The 11,885-nt window shown below is 50.5% G+C and overlaps 1 protein-coding gene across 1 annotated transcript; it reads right to left on the bottom strand.

Annotated features, from left to right (window-relative positions):
• Positions 1-9,457: 9,457 nt before the first annotated feature.
• LOC126690190 (uncharacterized) lies at positions 9,458-10,039 on the bottom strand. Its single transcript, XM_050385315.1, has one exon. It carries the CDS (start codon positions 10,037-10,039, stop codon positions 9,458-9,460), a length of 582 nt encoding a protein of 193 aa, XP_050241272.1.
• Between the last annotated feature and the right edge of the window lie 1,846 nt (positions 10,040-11,885).

Genomic DNA, 11,885 nt, shown 5'->3' with positions numbered 1-11,885 from the left:
CTCTTTTATATTGTCGAAAGATGCAAAAAAAGGTTTTTGCTATTGAATGGTTATATCTATCTTTACAACAAAGTTTTAATATATATAGTCTTAGGTTGGTTGGTTTTAGAAAATTTACTGAAACAATGAAATGTAATTGGAGGATTGATATGGCATTAAGGGCCAAATTTTATTGCTAAAGGCCGCATAATAAAATGCCAAAATTGGGAATTGTATTGCACTATATTTCAGCCGATACCTCTCCCAATTTATCTCCACTTCCAATTCCAAGAAAATAACAATATATACATGTAAGGTGACGAATTTGGGGTTCAGGCCCAACAGGTGGGAGATTCTGGCCCAAAAGTCCCTCAACAATGAATTTGTAGAGAGCAGGTTATAGAACTAGGTCTTTGACAGGTGAAACGAAGTTACGACCAAGCCATGCAACCAGTTGGACGTAGGGATATTCCTTCGAGCTTTTGGAGTAACGGTCCCTGAGGCTGTTCCTGCTACTTCTCTCTCTTTTCTCCTTCTTCTTCCTTTCTTCTTTCTGCTTGCGATCCCTTTTCCATGGGGATCTCCTTCCCTTATATAGCACCCTTCCTGAGATCATGTCCCTACACTTGTCAGTCATCCGATCCTCCACTCGAGTGCCTGTCCCATAGGTCATCCTCCCTCCTTTCTGTGAGTTGCAATGGCCAAGGTCATTCTGCGTTCCTGTCCCTTCCACATTAATGCGGCTGGAAAAGTAGTTCCTTGGCATTTAATGCGGCAGTTGTGATTGTCCCCTCCTCCTTCCTGAGTGTCACGCATTGTTTCTTCGTATTGAGCGACCTTTCGCTAAGTATGGGGTGCAAATTGGATGCTTACTGGGTGAGTCCGAGGAGGTGTTCCTCCTCGGACGCCCCTTAGCAGGCCCGGCCCATCATGATTGAGACGGGATATCCTACGCCCATGCCTTTTCTTCTTTATCGCGGCTGGGCTTGGTACGTGAGTTACGGCCCAACATCAACTGACAGACTTTACCCACCACAATAGCCCCTCAAAATGCCGGCCTTTTTTGAGTCCGAGGAGAAAAGGCGGGATTTTGATACCCACTAGACGGCTCGTGGCGAACCACTGCTTCACACGTGGAAGGGGGAAGGCACGCCTTTACGTGCTTCATTAATGCGGTGGGCAGTTGGTGACTCAGGGGGAAGTAACCGCAGCTTTTGGGGTTTTACACTCGCTCAATCCAACGGTTGGAGGCAGGATCTACGGTGGACAGCGTCTCGCATGTCTTAGACGCGAGCGCGTCTGTTCGACTTCTACCGAGTATAATAGGTCTTGAGGGCGTTCATCTCTCATTTTTGACGAGCTTTCCAATATTCAGAACTTCTCAGAGCCTATTCCTTCAGTCTGTTCTTGCTTCCGCTGCCATTCTCTTGAAGACTCCTTCGAACCTCTTACCCGTAAGTTCGCGCTTCTTCTCCATTATTCTTCATTAATCATACTGCCTTCAAGTTGTTTTTAGGATTAGAGGGGATGGGTAGGCTTGAGAAACTGGTAGATTCTCCGGCCGGTATGGCGGGCTTCAGGGCGAAGTATCGTATCCCACCGGAGGTAGGGTTAGAGTACTGTCATCTGGAGGACATTTTGATGAAACGGAGAACAGAAGAAGTCGCAATTCCAATGATAGCCTTCGTGGAAGGAGGAATGACTATTCCGATGGGGAGAATAACTAGGGACTATCTGCGTGGTCATAGGTTGGCCCCCCATCAATGCACCGCTAATGTATTCCGGATCCTGGGGTGTGTCGAAACCCTGAACGATCAGATGAACCTCGGCCTCTCATGGCACGACGTGGTTCATCTTTACGAATGCCATAAGCTCGGCGATACATACTATCTAAAGTCTAGGGTTGACGCAGTGAGGTTGATATCTTGCCTTTCGAAGTCTAGCAAAGGCCTGAAGGACGACCATTTGATCGTCTCCGGGCCATGGTCTGACGGCCCTCACTGTCCGACTAGGGAGGGAAAACCAGGTGGGGTGTCGTAGAATTAGATGCCGTGGGGAGGATTCTGGTTTCAAGCTCCTCCACCCCTTTTTCTTTTACTTGCTTTAGATTTGTTGGTTTGATTGCATGTCTCCTCGGACTAACATAAATCGTTTGACGGCCTTTGCAGACAAGAAGCGAACCACTCCTCGGCTGAGCCTAGTCAATGTCCCGGCTCTAAATTACCTCCTGAGGTCCGAGATTTTTGTTAGCAGGGACGGACAACTACGGTCGGCTCCTTTAATTTTGGATTATACTCCGCTCACTCGAGCCCAGGTAGAAGCCGGACAAGCTATAAGGGCCGGTAGTCCGAGATTAGCACGGATTGACGTGTCCATACCAGGGTTCCTCGCTGATACAGACTTGCCTCCAATTCAGTTACCCCCCCAACAGGCTTTTCCCCCAGTAGTTATCCCAGAGGTGGAGTCCGGCTCTTCGCATTCATCCTTAGAGGATCAGATAGACCGGTTCCAATTTTCTGAGGAAGGGGAGGCCTCGGTCAGAGTAGTAGAGATCTCCGACTCTGACGCTGATTTGGACCGTACCTCAGCGGCTCCTGGTACTGGTTTGGTCATCGCACAGCCTGATCTTAGCGAGGATACCGAGGAAGAAGAAGGAATGGACCTCCAACCGAGGACTGGCCTCAGGGGTCTCTTATCCAACAGGTCCAAAGGGCAGACCTCTAAGGAGACCTCAAAAGGACAGGTCGTCTCCAAAGCCCCCGTTCTTCCTCCCCCTCCCTCGTCGGGCGCGGCGCTGAAGCCTATGCCTAATCTAAAGCGGAAAAGGCCTGTAGAAGAGGCAGAGGAGGGAGAGGTTGCCCGCGAGAAGGTCGGGCCTAAAAAGAAGAGCAAGGAAACGAAAGAGCCCCGGGAAAAAAGAACGAAGTCCACTGAGAGCCGAGATGAGGCGGTCACTCAGAGAGGACCTCGGACATGGTCTCCTCGGATCGAGCTAGATGGCGCTCCAGTCCTCTGGGATGCGACCCTATGGGAGACCCAGCGTGAGCCAGCTTCGTTCTTGGCTGAAGCATTGCAGCAACCTCTTCTCTTGCCCCGTGATATGGAAGGCCTCAGGAAGATTCGTCAACCAGAGCTTTTCATGTCACTGAAGAGGGACATGGCTGTGGTAAGTGGAATCTTCTATCTTGTTTTTGTGTTGAGAACCTTCTCATCGTCTTATCTTGGTGTCGTCTTCGTTTCCGTCTGAGTGCAGGTCACCCAACAAATTTATGTTGCTGAGGAATGGGCCAAACAAGCTCGTGAGGATGTGCATAGGGAGGCTCAGTCCCGTGCTACAGCTGAGAGGGCCGCGAGCGATCTCAAACGTGATCTTGATCGTCAGGATCATGAGTTAAGAGAGGTGAAGAAGGCCAATGCGATGCAGAGGCTGGCCTGAAGACTGCTGAAAAGCAAACCGAAGAGCTGCGCAAGCAGCTCCGACACTCTGAGGAAAAATTGTCAGCGGAGCAACAAGCGGTTTCGGAGCTTAAGGCTGAGCTTGCAAGGGCTAAGGAGGAAGCCCGCTTGTCCAGGGAGGCTGCCGAGAAGGCTGTGGCGGCTTCGTATGAACGTGGGGTTCACGATACTGAGGCAAGGTTGACCGAGGAAATCGCCACTGTCTGCAGGGATTATGTCACCTCGACCTGGGGGTTGGCCATGGATAGGGCAGCCGTCCCCGCAGATTCTGATCTCAGGAAAGCTGAGAACATCTTTTACCCTGCGGAGATACGTGAGACTCCTGGGGAGGTCGTTTCCACTGAACCTCTTCCAGCAGATTCCCCCATTCTCGAGACTGGAGGCATGGAGCAAGTTACGCAGGGCCAGTCACCCGAGGACAGTCTTCGCATCAACGAGATCCTTGCCCAGGCCCAGGAGATCGCCCCGGAGAACCCAGCAGTGGATGATCAGCCCGCCCCAACTCAGGGCCCTTAGGGACGTAGAATAGGAATTCGTCTGTCCCGCTTTTGTACTTTGTTTTGTTTGATCCTTGATAATATTTCTGGACTGAATTACTTTGAACATTATATGACAAAAGTTATTTAATTACATATATCGCTGCTTTACTTTATTTTGTTTTCATCATGAATGGATATCGGTCTTACCCTTTTACTGCTTAAAGTCGAACAATAATGAATAAAGACGATAAAATTGCGACACTTTGTAGTCGAGCAACAACGATTACAATGCTGATTTTTTCCCAAGTCCGTGGCTAAGAATCCGCGCAGGACTTGGCTTCCCTTTAACGCTTTTCGTGAAACATAAACGGTTAACCCTTGATGAAGGAATTGTGAGGTTAATTTCCCCCAAGTCTGTGGTCCGAGGAGCCATGCAGGACTTGGGTTCTGTTTAACGCTTACTGAAAATTGCTGCGAGGTTAATTTCCCCCAAGTCTGTGGTCCGAGGAGCCATGCAGGACTTGGGTTCTGTTTAACGCTTACTGAAAATTGCTGCGAGGTTAATTTCCCCCAAGTCTGTGGTCCGAGGAGCCATGCAGGACTTGGGTTCTGTTTAACGCTTTACTGAAAATTGCTGCGAGGTTAATTTCCCCCAAGTCTGTGGTCCGAGGAGCCATGCAGGACTTGGGTTCTGTTTAACGCTTACTGAAAATTGCTGCGAGGTTAATTTCCCCCAAGTCTGTGGTCCGAGGAGCCATGCAGGACTTGGGTTCTGTTTAACGCTTTACTGAAAATTGCTGCTAGGTTAATTTCCCCCAAGTCTGTGGTCCGAGGAGCCATGCAGGACTTGGGTTCTGTTTAACGCTTACTGAAAATTGCTGCTAGGTTAATTTCCCCCAAGTCTGTGGTCCGAGGAGCCATGCAGGACTTGGGTTCTGTTTAACGCTTTACTGAAAATTGCTGCGAGGTTAATTTCCCCCAAGTCTGTGGTCCGAGGAGCCATGCAGGACTTGGGTTCTGTTTAACGCTTACTGAAAATTGCTGCGAGGTTAATTTCCCCCAAGTCTGTGGTCCGAGGAGCCATGCAGGACTTGGGTTCTGTTTAACGCTTTACTGAAAATTGCTGCGAGGTTAATTTCCCCCAAGTCTGTGGTCCGAGGAGCCATGCAGGACTTGGGTTCTGTTTAACGCTTACTGAAAATTGCTGCGAGGTTAATTTCCCCCAAGTCTGTGGTCCGAGGAGCCATGCAGGACTTGGGTTCTGTTTAACGCTTTACTGAAAATTGCTGCGAGGTTAATTTCCCCCAAGTCTGTGGTCCGAGGAGCCATGCAGGACTTGGGTTCGGTTTAACGCTTACTGAAAATTGCTGCGAGGTTAATTTCCCCCAAGTCTGTGGTCCGAGGAGCCATGCAGGACTTGGGTTCTGTTTAACGCTTTACTGAAAATTGCTGCTAGGTTAATTTCCCCCAAGTCTGTGGTCCGAGGAGCCATGCAGGACTTGGGTTCTGTTTAACGCTTACTGAAAATTGCTGCTAGGTTAATTTCCCCCAAGTCTGTGGTCCGAGGAGCCATGCAGGACTTGGGTTCTGTTTAACGCTTTACTGAAAATTGCTGCGAGGTTAATTTCCCCCAAGTCTGTGGTCCGAGGAGCCATGCAGGACTTGGGTTCTGTTTAACGCTTACTGAAAATTGCTGCGAGGTTAATTTCCCCCAAGTCTGTGGTCCGAGGAGCCATGCAGGACTTGGGTTCTGTTTAACGCTTTACTGAAAATTGCTGCGAGGTTAATTTCCCCCAAGTCTGTGGTCCGAGGAGCCATGCAGGACTTGGGTTCTGTTTAACGCTTACTGAAAATTGCTGCGAGGTTAATTTCCCCCAAGTCTGTGGTCCGAGGAGCCATGCAGGACTTGGGTTCTGTTTAACGCTTAACTGAAAATTGCTGCTAGGTTAATTTCCCCCAAGTCTGTGGTCCGAGGAGCCATGCAGGACTTGGGTTCTGTTTAACGCTTTACTGAAAATTGCTGCGAGGTTAATTTCCCCCAAGTCTGTGGTCCGAGGAGCCATGCAGGACTTGGGTTCTGTTTAACGCTTACTGAAAATTGCTGCGAGGTTAATTTCCCCCAAGTCTGTGGTCCGAGGAGCCATGCAGGACTTGGGTTCTGTTTAACTCTTATTGAGAATTGTACAGTAGAACGATATCAAGTAAAATATTCTTTGTTAATAAAAGTACCTTTTCAGGTTATTTACATTCCATGGACGTGGCACTACACGTTCGTCCAAGTCTTCCAAATAGTATGCTCCAATGCCAGCCACAGAGGTGATACGGTATGGACCCTCCCAGTTCGGCCCGAGTTTTCCCCATGCAGGGTTCCTCGCATTGCCGAGGACTTTCCTCAGCACTAGGTCCCCAGGCCTCAACGGCCTTGACTTCACCTTGGCGTCGTAGCCCCGCTTGAGCTTTTGCTGATACTGAGCTAGATGCACCATCGCGCAATCTCTTCTCTCTTCAAGGAGGTCCAAGCTTTTCTCTAGAAGCCAGTTGTTAACAATAGGGTTGAATGTAGCAGTCCTCTGGGAGGGAAAGTTTATCTCTAATGGGATGACGGCCTCGGCCCCGTAGGTTAACGAAAAGGGGGTTTCTCCCGTGGATCGGCGGGGCGTGGTGCGATACGTCCACAAAACATGGGCGAGCTCTTCAACCCACCTCCCTTTCGCGTCGTCTAACCTCTTCTTCAGCCCATTCACTATGGTTTTGTTAACTGCCTCGGCTTGTCCGTTACCCTGCGGGTAGGCTGGTGTAGAGTACCTGTTGACAATCCCCAATTCACTGCAATATTCCCTGAAGGCCTTGCTATCAAATTGCAGGCCATTGTCCGAGATTAGGGTGTGTGGGGTGCCGAATCGGGTGACAATGTTTTTCCAGATAAACTTCTTGACATCAACATCCCTAATGTTTGCCAGCGCTTCAGCCTCAACCCGTTTCGTAAAGTAATCGGTGCCGACGAGAAGAAACTTCTTGTTCCCGGCAGCTTTGGGGAACGGACCTAATATGTCTAGGCCCCATTGTGCGAATGGCCAAGGGCTGGACAATGGGTTAAGTACCCCACCGGGTTGATGTATATTCGGAGCGAACCGTTGGCATTGGTCACACTTCTTCACATATTCCAGAGCTTCCTTATGCATGCTTGGCCACCAGTAACCCAGCGTCATAGCCCTGTGGGAGAGGGACCGGCCCCCCGTGTGGCTCCCACAAATCCCCTCGTGCAACTCCTCCAGAATGAGTTCAGTTGCGCCTGGGTGTACACACAGCAAGTATGGCCCCGAGAATGAACGTCTGTAGAGCTTGGAGTCCTCGGACAACCAGAATCGAGAAGCTCTCCTCCGGATTTTGTCGGCCTCGACTTTGTCGTTTGGTAAGGAATCATTCTTCAAGAATTGGACAAGAGGGTCCATCCAGCTTGGCCCCTTGCCGACATTGTGTATCCGAATACCTTTAGCCTCCTCTTCCGTGGGGCGACAGAGGTCCTCGACCAAGATAACCCGCGGAAGGGGCTGAGCCGAGGATGTGGCCAGTGTTGCCAAAGAATCGGCGTGAGTATTCCCGCTTCTGGGTATATGCATCAAACGGAAGTCATCGAAGTGGGCGCGTAGGCGTTTAGCTTGGGCAAGATACCGTTGCATTCTTTCGTCTTTCGCCTCCAATTCCCCGCTTACTTGCCCCACTACGAGTCTTGAATCCGAGAATATGCTCGCGCATTTCCCACCCAGCTTCCGGATCATCGACATCCCTTCTAGCAGTGCTTCATACTCAGCTTCGTTATTCGTTGCTGGGAATCCCAGTCTCAACGACTTCTCCAGGGTTATACCTTCGGGAGAGATTAGAACGAGCCCCACTCCGGACCCCTTTTGGTTCGCTGCACCATCAATGTATGCTCTCCACTCATCGTGCTCTTGCACAGAAATCGTGCTGACTAATCTCCTATCATTATTCGGTGATTCCGACACGTCCATCCATTCCACGGTTGGTTCCGCAAATTCAGCTACCAGATCGGCGAGGACTTGACCTTTTATGGCGGTGCGCGGCATATATCTGATGTCAAAGGCGCTTAAGATGGTTCCCCACTTAGCGATTCTCCCAGTGTAGTCGGCGCTGCGGAGGACTGATTTCAATGGAAGTTGGGTTAGCACAACCACTGTATGCGCCTGAAAATAGTGGGGAAGCTTCTTTGTAGCTTGCACGACAGCCAATATTGCCTTTTCGAGGGGGAGATACCGGGTCTCTGCCTCCTGTAGCGACTTGCTTACGTAGTACACGGGTCGTTGCGTGCCGTTGTCCTCTCAGATCAGTACTAGGCTGACTGCATGATCGGCGACTGCGATGTATGCATAGAGTACCTCGTCGGCCTCGGGGCTGGACATGATCGGAGGTCGGGCGAGGTATTCCTTGAGCTGTTGGAAAGCCACGTCACACTCCTCAGTCCACTCGAAACCCTTCCACTTGTGCAATAGGAGGAAAAAAGGTCGGCATCGGTCCGCCGAGCGAGAGATGAAACGGTTCAAAGCTGCTATCATGCCGGTAAGCTTCTGGACTTCTTTGGGATTCTGAGGCGGTTGCATACTATGAATGGCCCTTATTTGGTCAGGGTTAACTTCGATCCCCCGATGGGTTACCATGTAGCCAAGGAATTTTCCCGATCCCACTCCAAATGAACACTTGGAAGCGTTCAGTCGCAGCCTGTACCTTCTCAGGATGTGAAACACCTCGTCAAGGTCCCTGATGTGGTCAGTCACCAATTTGCTCTTTACTACCATATCATCTATATACACCTCGACAGTTTTTCCCATCTGTTGTTCAAACATCCTAGTCATCATCCTTTGATAGGTCGAACCGGCATTCTTCAGGCCAAAAGGCATCACCTTGTAATGATAGTTGCCAATTGGGGTGACAAAGGCAGTTTTCTCCTGGTCTTCCGTGGCCAAGGATATCTGATGGTAGCCCTGGAAAGCGTCCAAAAAACTCATTCGGGGATGCCCGACAGTTGCGTCGACCAGTCGGTCTATTCGCGGCATTGGGAAAGGATCCTTCGGGCAAGCCTTATTTAAGTCCGTGAAGTCCACACAGACTCGCCATTTCCCGCTCTTCTTCTTCACCACAACTGTGTTCGCCAACCATTCGGGGTAGAACACTTCCTTGATAGCCCCAGCTCTTTTCAATTTCGTCACTTCTTCCCTCACAGCGTCTGCATGCTCCCTTGACGGGCGCCGAGGGGGCTGCTTCTTTGGGGTAATAGCTGGGTTAACGTTAAGGTGATGGCGTATTAGGTTTGAGTCAACACCAGGGGCTTCATAAGGATCCCAAGCGAATACATCCTCATTTCGACGCAGAAAATCAATTAGCGCCGACTTCTCCTGTGCTGGTAGCTCCGAGCCAATCTGGAAAAACCTTTCGGGGTCTGATCCGACGAGCACTCTCTCTAGCTCTTCACAACTCACCTCCATGTCCGGTCCTTCATTACCTGCAACTTGGACCGGGGTTTTTGATTGCTATAAGGTATTCCCGGTTGAAGTGGAAGGCGCGTCGCTTAATCGTCGAGCAATGGCCGATACCATGCAATGCCTGGCCATTCCTTGATCCCCCACTATCTCTTTGATCCGGCCCTCTGAGGGATACTTCACCTTCTGGTGCAGGGTAGACGACACAGCCCCTAGCGTGTGAAGCCATGGCCGTGCCACAATAGCCGTGTAGGGTGAGTATGCGTCCACCACAATGAAGTCTACTTCCACTATTTCTATGTCTGTTTGCACAGGCAATCTGATCATGCCCTTAGGGATGACGATTTTTCCCTCAAAGCTAAGCAGAGGAGTGTTGTATGGCGACAGGTCCTCTTGCTTTAAATTCAGCCCTTTATATAGGTCCGGGTACATCACCTCCACGGCGCTGCCCTGATCAACTAACACCCTCCTCACGTCATAACCTCCTATTCTAAGTGTCACGACTAGGGCGTCGTCATGGGGCTGAATAGTTCCCTCCTTGTCCTCTTCCGTGAATCCAATTAATGGCACTCTCCCTCTAGCCCTCTTGGATTCCTTTTCGCCTGGCTCTGTCGGGAACCTACCTACTGACATTACTCTGAATGGGCCGGAACCGGTTCTCCCAGGTGCGGCAAGAATGACATTTATCGTGCCGATGGGTGGCCTCAAGGTGCTTTGCCTGGTATCGACATTTGACTGCTCAGGGCGTTGCAACAGATGCCCTATCTTTCCTTCTCGGACGAGTCGATCCACATAGTTCTTCAGATTCCTACATTCGTCCGTGACGTGGCCGGGCTCTTGGTGATACGCACAATATAGGTTCTGATTGCGTTTTGAGGGGTCACCTGCCATCCTATTTGGCCATTGAAAATAGGGCTCGTGCTTTATTTTTTCCATGATCACGTGTAATGGCTCTCGGAACACAGCGTGGACTACCTGGGCCCCTGTAGATCCCGACTGTTCTGCATAATCTCTTCTCGGCTTATTACTGTTACTGAAGCGGTCCGACCTGAAGTCCCTTCTCTCCTGGGGGACAAACTTCGCCTTTCCCTTCCCGGTTTGCTGGTCCTCCTCGACCCTCTTATACTTGTCTATCCTGTCCATAAGTTGCCGCACGCTGGTGGCTGGCTTCCCTGTGAGAGACTTTCTCAAGCCATGCTCTGTCGGCAAACCCCTTTTAAAGGCACTGATGGCGACGTCATCGTGACTCCCTTCTACCTCGTTGTGCACCTCCCAATATCTGTCCGAGTAGGCTTTTAGCGTTTCTCCTTCTCGCATGGACAGAGATAAAAGGGAATCGAGGGGCCGAGGGACTCTAGTGCTGGTGATGAAGCGGGAGCCAAAGGCCTGCGTCAACTGTTTGAAGGAGTCTATAGAGTTTGGTGGGAGGGCATCAAACCATCTCATGGCCAAGGGCCCCAGGCTGGAGGGGAACACTTTACACATTAACGCCTCGTCCCTGGAGTGAACGGCCATCCTTTGGTTGAACTGGCTCACGTGCTCCACTGGGTCAGTTCGACCATTGTACAGGCTAAACGTTGGCTGATTAAATCGCCGAGGGAGCACCGCCCGCTCTATCCTACGGGTAAATGGCGACTGGGAGATTCGATCCAGGGCCTTACTCATGGCGTCATTGACTAAGCCTTGGTAAGGTGGGCTTTTGCGGCCGCGTTTGTGAGGCCTCTCTTCCTCATAGGAGAACGTCTCGCTCGGGGGGGTCCTCCTCCTTCGTCTGTATTCATCATCCTCACCACTGCTAGTATCCGAAATGGGCAAAGGACGTTTTTGTTGGGCTCGCCGCAGCCTTTTCTTCAAATCCTCAATCTCTTGCTGCAGAGCCTTCTGCTCGTTGTGCTGGTGGGATGCATGGTCTTTCCCTTTCGAGCGACTTTTACTCGTGTGGGCGGTGTTCCCACTGCCCTCTCGTTGATCATTTTGGTCTTTTGCTCGTTCAAGGTTTACAAAGTTGTCCTGTCGTTGAGATTCAGTACGTCCGGTTTGGCGCGGACCTGATCCTTCCATCCCTTGCTGTTTCACTTGTCGAGACACAAGTTCTCCCCACAGACGGCGCCAATTGTAAGGTGACGAATTTGGGGTTCAGGCCCAACAGGTGGGAGATTCTGGCCCAAAAGTCCCTCAACAATGAATTTGTAGAGAGCAGGTTATAGAACTAGGTCTTTGACAGGTGAAACGAAGTTACGACCAAGCCATGCAACCAGTTGGACGTAGGGATATTCCTTCGAGCTTTTGGAGTAACGGTCCCTGAGGCTGTTCCTGCTACTTCTCTCTCTTTTCTCCTTCTTCTTCCTTTCTTCTTTCTGCTTGCGATCCCTTTTCCATGGGGATCTCCTTCCCTTATATAGCACCCTTCCTGAGATCATGTCCCTACACTTGTCAGTCATCCGATCCTCCACTCGAGTGCCTGTCCCATAGGTCATCC

This window comes from Quercus robur, chromosome 6, assembly GCF_932294415.1.
Source record: "Quercus robur chromosome 6, dhQueRobu3.1, whole genome shotgun sequence".
Classification (NCBI taxonomy): Eukaryota; Viridiplantae; Streptophyta; class Magnoliopsida; order Fagales; family Fagaceae; genus Quercus; species Quercus robur.
This window is presented reverse-complemented; position numbering and strand designations above follow the sequence as displayed.